The 20,061-nt window shown below is 46.3% G+C and overlaps 1 protein-coding gene across 1 annotated transcript in view; it reads right to left on the bottom strand.

The window, feature by feature from the left end:
• Window positions 1-13,448: 13,448 nt before the first annotated feature.
• Window positions 13,449-20,061, bottom strand: part of LOC311227204 (caspase activity and apoptosis inhibitor 1-like) — a 37,780-nt gene continuing 31,167 nt past the window's right edge. Inside the window, exon 6 of the mRNA XM_084312769.1 lies at window positions 13,449-14,366. Within this exon, the coding sequence (XP_084168895.1) occupies window positions 13,852-14,366 (515 nt within the window). The 3' untranslated portion in view covers window positions 13,449-13,851. The remainder of the gene's footprint in view (window positions 14,367-20,061) is intronic.

Raw genomic sequence — 20,061 nt, forward strand, 5'->3', positions numbered from 1 at the left:
TAATCATTGTTATACAGGTGAGGTTAAGAAGTCCTCAGGATATAACACAATTCGGCGATGAGGACGTCTGAATCTGCACAATGCAAGAAAAAAGAAGTCCGTTGCAAGCTTTGTTTACATTATTAACGACGCGAGTTAGCATGTTAGCTCACGTTACTCGGGTGGCACTGGGAAACATCTACAAGAGGAGGAAATCCACTTTACACACTAAAGGAAGGATCGACTGGACTATCGTGAGTGTTTACAACAGAAATGGCTTGGGTTATTGTAAATATTGGACCGTTTGATGACAATCTGGAGCAATATGAAATGAAAATGGGAGACCCTGATGTTAGCATGTTAGCTCACGTGACTCGGGCGGCACTTGAAAACATCTACAAGAGGAGGAAATCCACTTTACACACTAAAGGAAGGATCGACTGGACTATCGTGAGTGTTTACAACAGAAATGGCTTGGGTTATTGGAAATATTGGACCGTTTGATGACAATCTGGAGCAATATGAAATGAAAATGGGAGACCCTGATGTTAGCATGTTAGCTCACGTTACTCGGGCGGCACTTGAAAACATCTACAAGAGGAGGAAATCCACTTTACACACTAAAGGAAGGATCGACTGGAATATCGTGAGTGTTTACAACAGAAATGGCTTGGGTTATTGGAAATATTGGACCGTTTGATGACAATGTGGAGCAATATGAATGAAATGAAAATGGGAGACCCTGATGTAAACAAGACAAACGTCTTTCTCTGGTCTGCATCTCCTTAACAATTGTGTGTATTGAGCTGTACTCCGACTGTAGTAGCTGTTCAGTGTTCTCTTGGAGGTGGGCCTGAGACTGTAGTAGCTGTTCAGTGTTCTCTTGGATGTGGACCTGAGACAGTAGCTGTTCAGTGTTCTCTTGGATGTGGACCTGAGACTGTAGTAGCTGTTCAGTGTTCTCTTGGATGTGGACCTGAGACTGTAGTAGCTGTTCAGTGTTCTCTTGGATGTGGACCTGAGACAGTAGCTGTTCAGTGTTCTCTTGGAGGTGGACCTGAGACTGTAGTAGCTGTTCAGTGTTCTCTTGGAGGTGGGCCTGAGACTGTAGTAGCTGTTCAGTGTTCTCTTGGATGTGGACCTGAGACAGTAGCTGTTCAGTGTTCTCTTGGATGTGGACCTGAGACTGTAGTAGCTGTTCGGTGTTCTCTTGGATGTGGACCTGAGACTGTAGTAGCTGTTCAGTGTTCTCTTGGAGGTGGACCTGAGACTGTAGTAGCTGTTCAGTGTTCTCTTGGAGCTGGACCTGAGACTGTAGTAGCTGTTCATTGTTCTCTTGGAGGTGGACCTGAGACTGTAGTAGCTGTTGAGTGTTCTCTTGGATGTGGACCTGAGACTGTAGTAGCTGTTCAGTGTTCTCTTGGAGGTGGACCTGAGACTGTAGTAGCTGTTCAGTGTTCTCTTGGATGTGGACCTGAGACTGTAGTAGCTGTTCAGTGTTCTCTTGGATGTGGACCTGAGACTGTAGTAGCTGTTCAGTGTTCTCTTCATTCATGGAACCGTTACACTGAGCTTGCACTGAATTTGTTGAGAAACCTGCTTCTGCAGCAGTCTGTGTGTGAGAAACCAGTCAGCAGCATTGTGAATTCAGAGATTCACTAAAAGACACATTGAGAGACAGGTTTGTGTGTGGATTAAGAAATGAAGGTGCACAGAAGAAACTACTGACAGAGAGTGATTTGACACTGGAGAGAGCTGTCAATATCAGTGTAACAATGTTAATGGCATCAAAGGAAGGGCACAGACAATTACGATAAATCTGGTTTTAAAAGAAACACTGGAAATTACAAAAAGAAGAGACCTGTTCATGCTGTTGAACAAGGAGATAGAACAGCTAGTGACTCCTCAGATGAAGAGGAGAGGATAAATCTCCTCCTCCGGTCATTATTTGGGTAGAACACACATTTTGAATGCATTTGGCAGACACTTTTTTTTTTTTTTTTTGAGCCATTTTAATCTAGATTAATCTAGATTAATTCCAGGATTGCAGGTAGATTAATCTAGATTAAAAAATTTAATCTATGCCCAGCTCTAGTTTTAACATTAAACATTCAACATTAAACCGGTCTGTGACCGTCAGATAGACGGTTGCGCGTAATAGACTGATAGAGAGAGGCGCTTTATAATACAATGGAAAAAAGACAAAGGTATACATTTCAGTGCATGTATATGTTGTTTACAGTTTATTATGCCACCTATGCAGCTCGTTTATTTTGACAGTTAAACATTTTTCACTATCATTATATTAAATTAGCCATTGTTTTTGGTTCTGGCCCGCCATATAATGGCTTGGGGAAAAATTGGCCCGCGGCCAAACCTAATTGCCGACCCCTGGTTTAGCCTATTATCTAGCTCCCGGGAAAAAAGACGAGACGAAAAGTGCGATAAACCTTATATTCACGACGCTATAAAATGACAACCAACCGATGGATTTTTTTTTTCTTTAAGCCATTATGAAGGCACGGTTTATGCACTCAGGTGACAATGAGAATGGACAGATAGCAATACTATAAATTATATATATAGCTCTTAGAAAGTACATCGGTTTGTAAACAAACCTCTGTCCTCTGGCCTATAAATCGGCGCAAGAGTCTGGTCGCCAAAGTGTTAAACATCTACTGCCAAAATGGGGTGGGAATTTGGCTGACTGTGGATGGCTGACATTGAGTGGGGTCCATGGATTGAATATCCCCTATTTGGGCTACTTCACCATTGATGTGGAGGCGGTGGCGTTGGACAGGACTATACCGCAGAGGGGTATATTAGTGGTGAAAGACCCAGTTGGACAAGCCGCAAAAGAGCGCAAACAAGCAGTACCGGGCTTGCTCGGGATGAATGTTATTAAGGAGTGTTATCAGCTGTTATGCCCTGCGCATGGTCCTAGCCCACCGCCGCTCCTCCTGGAGGCCCCAGGTTGGCAGACTGCTTTTGCAGCCTGTCTAAATGAACAAACTGTCACATTGAAAAGGAACATGTTTGCTGCTGCCGTCTCCCCGTTCACGATCCCTGCAGGATCTGTGTGTTTTGTCTATGCCTGTCTAGGCCGGGCATCGGTACTTATAGAGCCGTTGGGGTTGGAAGAGGGGAATTTGCCTGCAGGGTTGGTGGTCTCTAGTAGAAGCTAACAATGGACATTTGACTATTCCGGTCATTAATGTGGGTTCCTCAGATGTTAGTTTGAAGTCACAGACACGCCTCGCATCGTTACATCTGGCTGAGGTAGTGGCCAGGGAGGGCGTTTCTGTCCATTTTAAGCGGGTGGGTCCACGGGAAGAGCAGGTTATGATTAGGGAGCAGCATGGGTCGCAAGGAGACGGGGAGCTGTCCCCCGAGATTGCTGCACTGCGCTTCCCGGGTTTGTCGGAGGAGCAGGCAAGACAAGCCAGGCAACAGTTTTCTCATGTATTTGCATCCTCAGATAGTGATTTAGGATGCACAAATCTAATTTATCATGAAATCCCAGTTGTTGATGAGGACCCGGTGAGTCAGAGGTACCGAAGGATCCCACCCAGTCAGTATGAGGAAGTGAAAAGCCACATCCAGAAGTTGTTGGAACAGAAAGTGATTAGGGAGAGCAGTAGCCCGTACTCTTCCCCCTTGGTGATCGTGAGAAAGAAAGACGGTTCGATTAGGCTGTGTGTGGATTATAGGCGGTTGAATGCCAAAAAACCCGCAAAGATGCGTTCCCGCTGCCTCGCATTGAGGAATCGTTGGACTCTCTGAGTGGTGCAACATGGTTCTCGACACTGGACTTAGCGAGCGGGTATAATCAGGTGGAGATGCTTGAGAGAGATCGTCCGAAAACGGCCTTTTGCACGCCATTTGGGCTGTATGAGTTCAACCGGATGCCGTTTGGTTTGTGCAACGCACCAGGGATTTCAGAGGCTTATGGAGCACATCCTGGGTGACCAGCGATTCCAAGCATTGTTGCTCTATCTTGACGATGTCGTGGTCTTCTCTTCCACCTTTGCAGAACATCTACGTCGGTTGGAGGTGGTCTTGTTACGGTTTGAGCAGTGTAACCTGAAAGTGAAGTTCAGTAAGTGCTCGTTCTTCAGATCGGAGGTGTCATATCTGGGGCACGTTATCTCATCGCAAGGGGTGGCGACCGACCCAGCGAAGATACGGTAGCAGAGTGGAGAAATCCCCGGAATGGGGCAGAGTTGTTATCCTTTCTAGGTTTTGCCTCCTTCTATCGTAGGTTCGTGAAGAACTTTGCCAGTCTGGCAGCACCTCTTCATGCTCTCTCGGCACTTGGTGGGTCAAAGAAAGAGAGGCGTCCTCTTTCATCGCACCTGTTTCATCATCCGGCATGTGAGGAGGCGTTTCAGGGCCTGAAACAGAGGTTGGTTTCGGCTCCGGTGTTGGCATACGCAGACTTTACCAAGCCCTTCACGGTGGAGATCGATGCCAGCCACCAGGGTCTGGGAGCTGTGCTGTCTCAAGAGGTTGAGGGGCAGAGAAGACCGGTGGCATATGCCAGCAGGGGGTTGAGGTCCTCGGAGCGGAATATGGAGAACTATAGTTCTATGAAGTTAGAGTTGCTGGGCCTTAAATGGGCGGTGACAGATACATTTCGGGAATATTTAATCGGTAACAAGTTCACCGTACTGACGGACAACAACCCGTTGAGCCATTTGCAAACCACGAGATTAGGGGCTGTAGAACAGCGGTGGGTGTCCGAGTTAGCCCGGTTTGATTATGATATTGTTTATCGGCCGGGCCGGCAGAATGCAGCTGCAGATGCTTTATCAAGGCAGTACTCTATTTTGGACTCGAAACCAGCACCGGCAACACCCGGTTCATATCCAGGGGATGACAACTCTGTGCCGGGGGGTTGGCAGGATGTGCGGAGTGAAGAGCAGGCGGGGGTGGCCTCTCCGACCAATGTCTCTACTACTACCTTTCCGTCTTACAGTTCAGAGTCTTTGTCTCTATGACAGCAGGCCGATCCAGAGGTGGCGTCTTTCCTTAAGTATTGGCGGCGAGGGGAGAGGCCAAGTCGAGAGGAGAGACGGGCAGAGTCCACTAGGGCATTAGAGCTGTTGCGGCAGTGGGAAAGGGTGGTAGAACGGGAGGGGGTGCTGTATCGAAAGCGAGAGAGCCCAAGGGAGGGTCAGCAGGAGCAGGTAATCATGCCTAGGGCATTGCAAAAAAAGTGTTGGTTCAGATGCATGGAGGGCATGGTCACCAATGTATCGAGCGGACCTTTAAGCTGGTGAGTGGTCAGTGTTATTGGTCCGGGATGTATCGGGATGTGGAGGATTTTTGTAAGTCCTGTGAGCGGTGCATTGTGTCGAAGGCTCCACAGCCAAGGGTAGTGACTGCCATGGGGAGCGTGTTGGCATCCAGGCCACTGGAGGTGGTGGCCATGGATTTTACAGTATTGGAGTCTTCGTCAGATGGGAGAGAGAATGTTTTAGTTTTAACCGATGTGTTTACGAAGTTTACCGTTGCAGTCCCGACTCGGAACCAACAGGCTACCACGGTTGCCAGGTGCTTGGTTAAGCACTGGATCCAGCCTTATGGCGTGCCAGCTCGGTTGCATTCAGACCAGGGCAGGTGCTGTGAGGGCGAAGTGGTGCCGTCGCTCTGTAAGTTGTATGGAATGAAGAAAAGTAGGCTGAGTCCGTACCATCCCCAAGGTAACGGGCAGTGCGAACGGTTTAATCGAACCCTCCATGACTTGCTTCGTGCTCTTCCCCCGGAGAAGAAGAGGAGGTGGGCGGAGTATTTGCCGGAGGTGGTATACGCTTATAATATGACAGAACATCAGAGCACGGGCTATTCCCCATATTTTCTCCTGTTTGGCCGAGCCCCTTGCACACCTCTAGACCTCATGCTTGGTGGGGGCAACGAGGAGGTTGGAGGTGTGGGAAAGTCGGTGCAGAGACATCAAGAGCGGCTACAGGTGGCATATGAGCAGGCTAGTGGTCAGATGCAGAAAGCAGTAGAGTCTCGGCGTCGGCACTGGGGGCCGACGTCCAAGGACGCAGACTTGCAGCCAGGAGAACTGGTTTATGTGCGGAATCGGAAGGTAATTGGTAGGCATAAAATTCAGGATTTATGGCTTTCCATTCCCCATCGGGTCGTCAAGCGGTTGGGCCTCGAAAAGCCGGTGTATACCGTGATGCCGGTGGATGCTGCGGGACCGCCCAGGAATGTTCACCGTTCTGAGGTCCGGCGTTGTGGTGCCGGGGTGCTGGGGGAAAGGGAAGAGGTCAGGGGGGTGCAAGGAGAGGAGAGTGAAGATGATAGTATGATTTGGATTGGTATTTGTAGTGGGTCAGAAGAAGGCTTGGGGGTGGATCCCAAGGAGGTGGGTCCGGAAGGGAGCCAGCATGGTAGTTCGGATGACTCTGAGGAACAGTCCCATCATCGAGACCAGGGAGCACGATCTGAACCGGTGAAACCATGGCCCCACAGAGAACGGAGGGCACCGGAGGAGAAAACCATGCTCCCGGTGGAGGTGCGTCGGTCACACCGTAGCAATGCGGGTGTGCATTCTAATCCCTTTAATCTGCCGCGATCGGCCGTTCGTCATCTAGGGGGGAAGAGTGCGGTGCTAGGGGTTGGGGCGTCGCAACTTGGGCGCTGTCGTACGGAGGAGGGGTCCTTCGGGGCCAAAGACGGACTTGGAGATCAGTGGGACCCTGATTCGTTTTCTAGGGGGGTGAGTGTGGCCAGTATTGTGGGTGTGGCTCTGGCATTGGCGTGTATTTCCGCCTCGCCGGATGGCGGCTGAAACAAACACTTCTAGTTGGGAACAGGCTTTGACGGCAGCATTCATTTCCCCACGCATGTTACCAGACGAGAGAGAGTGTGGCGAGTAAAGTGTCCTGGGAACGACAGACTGTGAACAGCGACGAGGCGGGGCGTTGTGCTTGCGCCTGGCGATACCAAGGTTGGGGGAATAGTCGTACCGTTGCGGTCCGGGTGTGTGCTGGGTGTGGCGTTTACTACGCCGGGTGTTTCATTCAGTCATTCAACGTGTGGTGGTCAACAGGTGGTCACTGCTTTGGCTATTTTAGGTTAGGGTGGGCAGTAGTGTGGATTCAGTCTGTCTCTCTTTTTAATACGTATTTCGTGACAACTATATTTGTGTTAAAGTCTTCCAATATTCAATAAAGATAATTATATTTAATATTAATAGCTTTGTCTGTCTGTTATATACCCTAAGCCTCATGTTACAGATACCATGGGTTCAAATATATAGTATAATCACTTTGAAAAACAGTTTAAAACAGTGTCACAAAATACATTGTATAGCACTGCAGGTCAGGCTGGACTTCCATCTCATGGTTAAATGAGGCTTAGTGTATATGATGGGGTTAAGTTAAAAATCTTTTGTAGATCTCTCTTGTTTGTCCTGTATTTTAACGCATTTCTCCACAATTCCCCAAGTATTTCTGTTCTTGATGGTGGTTGAGAATTTACTCAGAATGTTTGTAATTGCCCTGTCAGTCTCTTCTGTTGGTATCTGTAATGAGACCAATTCAAGATAGATATTTTAGAAACATGGAAAAAAATTATCAGATCAATTCTCAATTAAAATGTTATTTATTTATTATAATAATTGGGACAACATCTTAGCTTCTGCAGGACAGTATAGTTAATGCCGTTAGCTTCTGCATGGCAGTATAGTTACTGTTGTTAGCTTCTGCATGGCAGTATAGTTACTGTGGTTAGCTTCTGCAGGGCAGTGTAGTTACTGTGGTTATCTTCTGCAGGGCAGTGCAGTTACTGTGGTTAGCTTCTGCAGGGCAGTATACATGCCCTGCTGTTGCTGCAGTCACTCCCGGTGCAAACCACTAGTGTCTTACCACGTGGCGTTTCACGTGTCTTACCATGAGCTGGGGAGGCGAAAACACGTAATAGGGAAGACAGCACACACCCACCTCCCATCAGGGAGACACCCACCTCCCATCAGGGAGACACCACATGCCGCTGGTCTCTTGACTACAGCCGTGGTTTGTCCACTTTTGCTGTTCCTTGTTGTCAGCCTGGGCTTGGTGACTCATGACATTATATATAGAAACAGAGAGAGAACAGACTGGGTTGTTCAGGGTTGGGTAATGAAAAATAGGCCTTTTTGCCACCACTATCTGAGCAGAGATTACTCTGTTGTTGATCATGTCCTTGTCTTTGCCCATGAACCTGTGTGTGTGTGTGTATAAATGAATGAACCTAAATTATGTAGTTTGACTGATAGATACACAAAATGTTTTTTTTTTATGTTGATTTAATTTAGTTGTGTTGATGTTTCCATTTTTGCAAAATGGGTATATTCTGTTTGGTTTTACGCAATAAGTCTATCGGTGTGTTGTATGTGTGTAGGGGCAGGTTTATATAATAATTTTTCTTCTTCCTGTTCCTTTCGGCCATGGGATTTGGTGAGTTATATTAATATGTACTGTTGGACTGTGGCAATTCCATGTACGAATAAATAAATGATGATGATTATGATGAACCTGCTTCATATACTCTACTCCTGGGATGTCTGTATTTTCGTGGACAATCTCTTATCCAGTGGTCCTGTTGACTACAGTTGAAAAAAAACATGATTTTGACGTGAGCCTCCCCTCGGTGGTCTAAGGCGACCCCTTCCGCCGTTTTGTTTTGGTTGTATTTTTGGTTATTTAGATTAGATTCAAATTGTCATCATACGGCACAAGTACAGTACAACAAAAAGAAGTTTGGCATCCAACCAGAGTGCAAATGTAACGGTAAAGTGCTATAGTAATATACAATGTACAGGTGATTAAGCTGGGAATAAGAAGATATATAAATGAGTACTACTGAGTAATAGTGCTAATCAGATGTATGTACAGAGTTAGATCCAGAGAATCACGTCGCTGCAGTTTGTCTCCCCAGTGCTAGCTTACGTCCTTCCATGTTACATCACCAGGGATAACTGTTCTGTCATCACAGCGCTGGAGAGACCCCGTCTTTTTCAGTTGACCGTGTTTATGTACTGTGGGGAGTTTCCTGATGTCTCCGTTCTCATCCACACACGTCCCCTCCCTCTTCCTCCCTCCCTTCCTCTTCACACCTTACCTCATGAAGCCTCCTTTTGTCTCCCTCACTTTCCCCACCCAAACAATGAAAAATAAAATAGTAGCAAAACCAAGTCTGCAGGGAAACTCCGGGGAGTCCAGTGAGTGTCGAGGGGTGGAAGGCCATAGCCACGTGAATCTCTCACAGCGACTGTATACAGAGTCGGGAACCGGTTCACTCAGAAACGGGACCTGGAGTCACTTGATCTATTCAAATAATGAACTACTGGCCTGGTCTACAAGATACACTACACGACCAAGGTACCCATGTACATGTCAAAATACTTCCCAAAGGTCAGTGAATACCACGATCACAACACCAGAGGGAGCTCCACAAATCATGTTAAACCCAGATTCGGCTCAAACAAGGGACTAAACACGTTTCGCAATTATGCCACATCAATGTGGAACGCCCTACCCAAAGCTGTAAAGGAATGTGAATCACTACCCACTTTCAAAAACACTCTCAAAAAACACCTAAGGGAGACTGCAACTCGAAACTGGCCCCTGTAAATGTCCGAACACAACCCCCTCCAATGTACAGTAAATTACCAAGTATGGTCTTGTCAATAATCCAATGTACAGTTTTGTTTGTACAGTTGTACAGTGTCCCCCACCCACCCCTCCTACCCCCCCCCCCCACCCACCCAACCACCTCCAATGTACAGTCCCCCCCCACCTACCCAATCCAATGTACAGTTTCTACGTCAAATGTATATACTCTTTTTTCTGGACTCTTTTTGTATCACAAACAGTACTGTAATTGCAAATCTGGTATGTCATAAATGTATAGATGTAGCAGTACTGTCTATCTGTATGTCATGTATGTCATATATGTTACGATTAATTGAAAATGGGGGACCCTGATGTAAACAAGACGAAAGTCTTTCTCTGGTCTGCATCCCCTTAACAATTGTATGTATTGAGCTGTACTGTACCCATTCTGCAATCTGTTAATAAAGTTTTCAATCAATCAATCAAACACCTGCCAACTACGACAAAATAATGCCCTACACCTGGTAACTACGATAAAATAATGTTCTACACCTGGCAACTACGATAAAATAATGTTATACACCTGGCAACTACAACAAAATAATGCTCTACATCTGGCAAATATGATAAAATAATGAACTACACCTGCCAACTACGACAAAATAATGCCCTACATCTGGCAACTATGATAAAATAATGAACTACACCTGGCAACTACGATAAAATAACGCCCTACATCTGGCAACTACGATAAAATAATGCCCTACATCTAGCAACTACGATAAAATAATGTCCTACACCTGGCAACTAGGATAAGGAGGGAAAGGGGCTTTGGACTGTCCGTGGTGACTTGTTGGAGAAGACTGGAATAGATTAAGTGCCTCCAGGTTCCCCCCTTTGTATGCAGTCCCTGTAGCACAGAGTCTGGGTCACGCGGCTAATGTGAGGTGTGCTTTGGGGCGAGGCTCCCATGCCGGTGAGGTAGTGGAGGGGAGGCATGTGGCCCACTCGCTCTGCCAGCCTACAGGTCAGTCTCTGTCCGGAGCAATAGTGGAGCAGGATGTGTGAGACGCTGGCCTTGGTGCTGAACCCCCGCGGCTGAAGCATGGACACGCTGGTCGGCAGGCGTGGATAAGGGGGCGTGCTAGCGCGCTGTCACGTGGGCGTCATGGCCAATCAGAGAAACGCTGAATGCAAGTTAGTTACCTTAAGTGTTCACGCACCATGGTCAGATGAGGTCCTATCCTCGCCATTAAACATGACCAAATATCAAATTGTAATACACATTTTTTAAAACTGCTTTTTCCTTTGATGCTTCCAACACCTGGACTGCCCTCCGACTGACTCGGAAACTAAAGGTTCTTCCTCCTTTTGCTGCATTTTAAAAGTATGATCTCCTACAACCGTGTGTCGATTTGTAACTGCCAAGTTGATTTCTTGTTTATTCTTATTGATTGTGCCTATATGGATGAAATGGCTGATAAACTGTGTCTTTTTTGTAAGCTTGCTGTAAATAAAGATAACCTCAGTATCTTACGAGTTGAAATAACGGTTTGAAATGAAAATGAAATTAAATGAAGGGGTCCCACACACACACTCATGCCAACCCCAGCCCTGATTGGCATCAGCCGCATAAATATTAATGTCCACCAGATGGCGCACACGACCAAATGAAAACAGGGAAGAATGAAGGAATCTCTTCACAGTCTTTGTGGGCCTGGTGTCACAGGGTTGGTGCTGTAGTGGAAGGATCCAAAATGCAGCAGGAACAGGCAGATGATGGAACCCAACAGAGAGTGTATTTATTGATAAGCCACTAAATGACACTAAAAAAACTGGAACAAAGAGGAGACGGCTGACGAACCAGAAATAGCTAAACGGAAAACTAGAACTAAAAGCAGGAACAAACACGAGGACAGTGATGGAAGAAGTACACAGTTACTTTACTTAAGCTACTCAACTGATCTACAAAACACTTTTGAGGCGTTCCAAGACCTCTGGACACAGAGCCCAAGAACATAAAACGAAGATGTATCATTAGACATGTCAACTTTATCTTTATATTTATGTCAAATGTGCACGTGAAGGCACTCGCCTTGTGGGCAAATTATTGCTCCGGTTAAAGTTTGTGAATGTATTATCTTTTTCATTCCGATGTGTTGCTCTTGTTTTCTTCAGGGACGTTTGATTATATTGGGAGAAATGTTATTCGATGTTCCCTTCTGAATAGATATTTCCTTAATCTTTCTATTGTCATTTATTATTTAAACGTCACAGCATCTGGCAGGTTACCAATGGTGTGAATAATAATTAGTGCCTAAACAGTGCATTTAGGAAACAAGCGCAATTAACACTTTCACTGCCACACACGAGATATCTCGGGTTTCCGATAGTTGTTGAAAGCCACTCACGAGATTTCTCGGATATCTTTATTTTTTTAGCGATCTGAAATCATATTGCATTACGCGAGCCTACCAGAGTATACCCGAGCACCGCCGGCGATCATATGTGGAAAAAAGCGCCGCCTATCGTCTCCCAGATGACATAAGGGATTTTGGAATGGACTCAATGAAAATGGATGGGGAAAAAAATCCGGTACTCCACATTTTCCAGTCCACTGATCCAGCCGGGGTTACCACAGTTCATTCTGGAGCCTCTCAGCCTCGCGGAATCATGTGTACTACTGTATCACGTTGGATCCATACACTTATCGATTTTTTCGAATGGTGATCAGGAATTGGAATATACCTGATCATCTGATGTCAGGTAAGGAATCTATGTTATCAGTGTTAGGATAATCAGACTAATTTTGATGAAGATATAGGCTGTTTTGTGAAATGGGCTCTTTCGGTTTCACTGGAAAAGTCAGAGAGGAAATGAACACAGCGATTATCCGTGCGCGGCGCGAATGTGCTTGCGTGCACGTATAATATTGATCATCTAGCGATTCATAAATAGGCCGACGAATATCAACGTTCTGGAATATTCCAGTAAAAGACGATTATCACAGAATGGTCTAGAATGAACTGTTTTTTATTTCAAAACGGGTGCTTTTCAAAATGCTCTGAAACGGAAATGAAGCGATAAAAAACCAATCTGCCTTGACAGCACTGACTGGAAAAGTGTTCTTTGATAAGCGACGGGCAGATTAGACACATAGCCATAATTTAAAACATAGATTAGGCGATATTAACGTTAACATTGAAGTGGACCGTGGCATCAAGGGGGTAAAAAGGAAAACCCGGCGTGGCACTCAAAGTGTTAAGCAATTCTGTTGGGCCAACTTCATTTATTAGTGTACTTTTACTACTGTGAAATTAGTCGGACCAAGCCTATTAAATAAGATGAATCACCCTTAATAAATAAAGTTGACCCGACTCAAGTACATTAAGGTGGGCCAACAGAATTGCTTAATGCTGAAAGAAAGCCATTTAATCATGTGTTAAAGTGTATGTATGACTATAATTTATGACCATAATTCTTATCTCCTGCTGCAGGGAACACCCAGAAGAAACAACCAATACCACAACATATGATCATTAAAACAGTTAAACCTGTGATGTAGCAAACATTTATCTTGATCTCGTCTTATTAACTCTAAAAATCCATCATGAAATTGCATTAGTAGAAGATACGAGGTGAACCCTCCCATGGCTGGGATTCTACAGAACATAACACTTGTGGAGGTGGAGCAACACTGCCATCGGGTGGGCAGGATGAGGAAACACACATCATAAAATCCTCATCTCCCATTCCAAGGGAACAAAACCTACATAATATAATTATGCATTGCTTCGATCTGCCAATTTGTTGCTAATTCTATGCCTGTCTTTTTTATTTATTTTTTTACTAATGTGAAACACTTTGAGCTGCAATTCCTGTATGAAAGGTGCTATACAAATAAAGTTTATTATTATTCTGATAAAACATTTAATGAAATGTTCATCCAAGACATCATAAAAAAAATTTAGTCTTTAATCTTATTTCAAACATTTATACAAAAGGTAGTGATTTGTCAAAAACGAATCACTGTCCACATCCCACTGCATACATCCAATATGGACTCAACCCTTTCACTGCCGCACTACCAAATGGTTAACCCTTTCACTGCGACAATACAGAAGGTTAACCGTCTGTAGTGTGATAGAAAAAGGGTTAACCTTCTGTAGTGTGGTAGTAAAGGGTTAACCTTCCATAGTGTGGCAGTGAAAGGGTTAATAAAAACAACACGTTAGAAGAAGTCAGAAGGAGGAGTCACTTCTCACTTGTCCTTCTTGGCGTCGCTGGCCTTCATCAGAGCCTTGATGGCCCTCGCCCTCATCTCCAGCTCCAGAAGCTCCAGCTGCTGAACTGAGGGTTGGCACGATGAGGAGGAGGCGGGCACCGTGCCACCACCACCGCCGGAGCCCTGAGCGGGTGGCTCTGTAGCCGTGGTCTCCACCTCTTCCTTGGCCTCCTTGCCCGCGCCGGACGACGCCGACGACGGCGCCAAGATCTCGCTGACGCTCCGGTCGATGTCCGTCTCCAGGTCCTTCTTCGTCTCCGGCGGCGGCACGACGATGGTGGCGGCCGGCGGGACTTCCTTGACCGCGGCGGGGGGGTTGATGACAGCGGCGGGCTTGGCGGTTACCGCAGTGACGACCGCGGCCGCTGGCGTTGCCGTCGCGCCTCCCGGGGTTTTGGCTGCCGGCTGCTCCTTGTGCTCCTCCATGTCGCTGTCGTAGGTGTCGGCGTTGATGCTGAGGACGTCACTCTCCTCGCCGGACCCTCCGGCCTCTGGGAGGAGGTCAGAAACAACACATTTAGAGCCTCTGGGAGGACGTCAGAAACAACACATTTAGAGCCTCTGGGAGGACGTCAGAAACAACACATTTAGAGCCTCTGGGAGGACGTCAGAAACAACACATTTAGAGCCTCTGGGAGGAGGTCAGAAACAACACATTTAGAGCCTCCGAGAGGACGTCAGAAACAACACATTTAGAGCCTCTGGGAGGACGTCAGAAACAACACATTTAGAGCCGCTGGGAGGACGTCAGAAACAACACATTTAGAGCCTCTGGGAGGAGGTCAGAAACAACACATTTAGAGGCTCTGGGAGGACGTCAGAAACAACACATTTAGAGCCTCTGGGAGGACGTCAGAAACAACACATTTAGAGCCGCTGGGAGGACGTCAGAAACAACACATTTAGAGCCTGTGGGAGGACGTCAGAAACAACACATTTAGAGCCTCTGGGAGGACGTCAGAAACAACACATTTAGAGCCTCTGGGAGGAGGTCAGAAACAACACATTTAGAGCCTCTGGGAGGACGTCAGAAACAACACATTTAGAGCCTCTGAGAGGAGGTCAGAAACAACACATTTAGAGCCTCTGAGAGGAGGTCAGAAACAACACATTTAGAGGCTCTGGGAGGACGTCAGAAACAACACATTTAGAGCCTCTGAGAGGAGGTCAGAAACAACACATTTAGAGGCTCTGGGAGGACGTCAGAAACAACACATTTAGAGCCTCTGAGAGGAGGTCAGAAAAAACACATTTAGAGCCTCTGGGAGGAGGTCAGAAACAACACATTTAGAGCCTCTGGGAGGACGTCAGAAACAACACATTTAGAGGCTCTGGGAGGACGTCAGAAACAACACATTTAGAGCCTCCGGGAGGACGTCAGAAACAACACATTTAGAGCCTCTGGGAGGAGGTCAGAAACAACACATTTAGAGCCTCTGGGAGGACGTCAGAAACAACACATTTAGAGCCTCCGGGAGGACGTCAGAAACAACACATTTAGAGCCTCTGGGAGGACGTCAGAAACAACACATTTAGAGCCTCTGGGAGGAGGTCAGAAACAACACATTTAGAGCCTCTGGGAGGACGTCAGAAACAACACATTTAGAGGCTCTGGGAGGACGTCAGAAACAACACATTTAGAGGCTCTGGGAGGAGGTCAGAAACAACACATTTAGAGCCGCTGGGAGGACGTCAGAAACAACACATTTAGAGGCTCTGGGAGGACGTCAGAAACAACACATTTAGAGCCGCTGGGAGGACGTCAGAAACAACACATTTAGAGCCTCTGGGAGGAGGTCAGAAACAACACATTTAGAGCCTCTGGGAGGACGTCAGAAACAACACATTTAGAGCCTCTGGGAGGACGTCAGAAACAACACATTTAGAGCCTCCGGGAGGACGTCAGAAACAACACATTTAGAGCCTCTGGGAGGACGTCAGAAACAACACATTTAGAGCCGCTGGGAGGAGGTCAGAAACAACACATTTAGAGCCTCTGGGAGGACGTCAGAAACAACACATTTAGAGCCTCTGGGAGGACGTCAGAAACAACACATTTAGAGCCTCTGGGAGGACGTCAGAAACAACACATTTAGAGGCTCTGGGAGGACGTCAGAAACAACACATTTAGAGCCTCTGGGAGGACGTCAGAAACAACACATTTAGAGCCTCTGGGAGGACGTCAGAAACAACACATTTAGAGCCGCTGGGAGGAGGTCAGAAACAACACATTTAGAGCCTCTGGGAGGACGTCAGAAACAACACATTTAGAGCCTCTGGGAGGACGTCAGAAACAACACATTTAGAGCCTCCGGGAGGACGTCAGAAACAACACATTTAGAGCCTCTGGGAGGACGTCAGAAACAACACATTTAGAGCCGCTGGGAGGACGTCAGAAACAACACATTTAGAGGCTCTGGGAGGACGTCAGAAACAACACATTTAGAGCCTCCGGGAGGACGTCAGAAACAACACATTTAGAGCCTCTGGGAGGACGTCAGAAACAACACATTTAGAGCCTCCGGGAGGACGTCAGAAACAACACATTTAGAGCCTCTGGGAGGACGTCAGAAACAACACATTTAGAGGCTCTGGGAGGAGGTCAGAAACAACACATTTAGAGCCTCTGGGAGGACGTCAGAAACAACACATTTAGAGCCTCTGGGAGGAGGTCAGAAACAACACATTTAGAGCCTCTGGGAGGACGTCAGAAACAACACATTTAGAGCCTCTGGGAGGAGGTCAGAAACAACACATTTAGAGCCTCTGGGAGGACGTCAGAAACAACACATTTACATTTCGGCAGTAAAAAGAAGAAAAAAGCTAACAATGATTGTGGTCACAGGCGAGTGATGTCACCTCTAGACTAAGGGGCCTTTCTCACTCACCATTCGGGGTCGAATCAGCGCCCCCGGGGACGGGGGGGGGGGACGGGGGAGTATTCTCACTCAGACGGACACACCCCTTTTGGGTGCGAAGCGGCGCTGATTCGTACTACCCCCCGCTGAACCTGGGACGCTTGAAATAGGTGGTTCTTGGTGCGCGCCAGTGACACACACAACGTCGTTACTTGCTTGAATTGTGGGCAGATAAAAACACACAGCAACAACTGGACAATACCCACTAAAACGATATTTATATCTTCTATATATCTTCGAAATATATCAGATATAAAGCCCCTGGCTTGCACATAGCAGTCACGGAAAGGGGTAAAGACTTCCCTGGCTCGCATTAAGCCTGGTAACTTTTTTTGCCATAGCTATATGTCTACTATACTTTCTTGTTCGAATGCATTTATTTCTATAGACCAGTGGTGCCCAACTGCCCAACCAGTCGGCCGTGATCGACCGGTAGATCAATTGACATTCAATATAATTGATGCGAGCAATGTTACTACAAGCAACAACATCAGACAAGCATGTGGAGCCTCACAGCTCAGTGGATGAAAACATGAAGCCACGTTACAAAGCACTTCCCTGGCTCGCATTAGGCCTGGCAATTTTGTTTGCCATTGCTATGTCTATACATTGGTTTCTTGTTCGAATGCATTTATTTCTATTAGACCAGTGGTGACCAACCAGTCGGCCGTGGTCGACCAGTAGATCAATGACATGCAATATAATTGCCACGAGCGATGGGGTAATGTTAGCTGCTGAACAGGCTAAGCTAACTAGCGTTAGCCGTTAGGTGCTGGCTGGCTAACTAACGTTAGCTGCTAGCCACAATGCTATACTGTTATACTGGCATATTCCATTCACGTTAGCATGTAAGCTAACAAAATATGCGCCGATGAGACTAAACTCCGCTTTTGGTGTTCAATTGTGTTGATGTTAGTTTTGTTTCATCAACAAATGAGAGGCAGAACACACAGTGAATGTATCCGTTTTGTTTATTGCACGTTCTTTGCTGAAAAATAAGTGCTACAGTGGCTATACTAGACTAGTAATAGGCTAAGCTAACTAGCGTTAGCCGTTAGCTTAGCGTTAGCCCTGGGAAACGCTCAAACGCGGACTCTACAACACCATCTATTAAAGGAGCTCCCCTCTATACGGAGCTACTGAGCAGTTTTGATCCCGCAGCTAGACTGGCTGACGCGCCGTTCTACTTCCTGGTCTCATACCAAAACAGTCCTTTGTCCCAATGATACGTGCAGGCAGCTTTACTGGGAAAATGGTGTTTATTTTCCCTCACCGTCAAACAGAATGTCTTCATAAACTGATAAAATAATAATGAACACAATAACTAATTAGATACAAACATTTCGACCTGTGACCTGTTTCGTGCGTGCGTGCGGTCAAAAACAATTGCCCTTTCCGGCAGTGGCGGCCGCTGGCGCTGGTGCCTTGTAGGTCGCAGTTCGCGTTAATAGGTCGAGTTGAAAATTTAATGCTCTGAGATGCTCTGGAGCAATCTCTCTCTGTCTCTCGGATCAATCAAATCAAATAATTAACACATGTATGTTGTCATTTTAAACAACTCACCATTCATTCATTATGCATCAGCAGCAGCTAAATTATTGTTATAGTTCACAACACAGCAGCGCGTTTTGAATCGCTAGCCTATTAATTATCGTCTCAGCAAGCACAGTCAATACTTTTTTCCGTAGCCGCATTTCGCGGAGACAGCTGTGTATGAATGAATGAATGAATGAAAACTTTATTTAACAGATTGCAGAATGGGTACAATACAGTACGGCTCAATACATACAATTGTTAAGGGGATGCAGACCTGAGAAAGACGTTTGTCTTGTTTCCATCAGGGTCCCCCATTTTCAATTCATATAGACATTTATGACATGCACAACATACATGACATTTATGGCATAGGGACATATAGGTATTTAGTACTGATACATTTGTGACATAGGCGGTATTCAAATATACAGTACTGTTACCCCTAGATCCTGACAGAGTATATACATATGATGGGGAGGGGACTGTACATTAGGAGGGGGTGGGTGGGTGGGAGGGAAATATACATACGGCGGGGAGGGAATATATACATGCGGTGGGGAGGAGACTGTCTATTAGGAGGTGGTGGGGGTTTTGGGCATTTACGGTGGCCAGTTTCGAATTGCAGCCTCCCGTAGGTGCTCTTTAAGAGCGGTTTTGAATGTGGGCAGGGATTCACATTCCTTTACAGCTTTGGGTAGGGCGTTCCACATTGTTGTGGCATAATTGCGAAACGTGTTTAGTCCCTTGTTTGAGCCGAATCTGGGTTTCACATGATTTGTTGAGCTTCCTCTGGTGTAGTGGTTGTGGTATTCACTGACCTTTGGGAAGTATTTTGACATGTACATGGGCACCCCAGTCGTATAGTGTATCTTGTAGACCAGGCCCATTGCAAGTTGCTGTACTCTGTCGTCTACTCTAAGCCATCCTAGGTTGGCAAAGTGGGCAGGGGTGAGGTGGGTTCTGGGGTTCAGGTCAAGCAGTAGTCTGACCAGTTTGTTTTGTGATGTTTGTAATTTTGTTTTAAGCGCCTTTGAGGTGCTTTGGTACCATGAGGTGTACGCATAGTCATAGTACCCTTGAATGAGTGCTCCTGCCAGAGTCTTCAGGGTATTCTTGTTTACCAGAGAGGAGATCCGGTACAAGAATCTAGTTCGTTGGTTGACTTTTTTTATTACATTGGATGCCATTTTGTCACAGGAAAGATTTGGATCTAGGATGGAACCCAGGTAGGTAATTTCGTCTTTCCTTGTGACAATATTGTCACCCACTGTAACTGAGAATCCGTCGGTCTTGCTGAGTTTGTTATTTGAACCGAAGAGAATGGACTCTGTTTTGCCCATGTGTAATGATAGTTTGTTATCAGCGAGAGAGAGAGAGCGAGAGAGAGAGAGAGAGAGAGAGAGAGAGAGAGAGAGAGAGACTCACTGTTTAGTTGAAACGTCCAGGGCAGGAGAGCTTGATAAACGTGTATAATCCACTGTTGAATGATGTATTCCAGACCACTGTCCACTGTCTCCAGACTGCATCCGCCATATAGCTTGTTAGCCAAGTGTTAGCTTGTTAGCACAACACAAGTACATTTCTTTGTCCATTTTTCCGCGTCGAACAGACTGCAAACTACCTGGCGTTCTATCGCCATGCTCTAAGACAAACTCTAACCTTAACCAACTTTGAAAGAGTGCCTAAGCTTAACCATCTAAAGAACTTGCAGTCACGGCACGCTCTGCTGCCT

This window comes from Notolepis coatsorum (genome assembly GCF_963971535.1).
Source record: "Notolepis coatsorum genome assembly, chromosome: 4".
NCBI lineage: Eukaryota > Metazoa > Chordata > Actinopteri > Aulopiformes > Paralepididae > Notolepis > Notolepis coatsorum.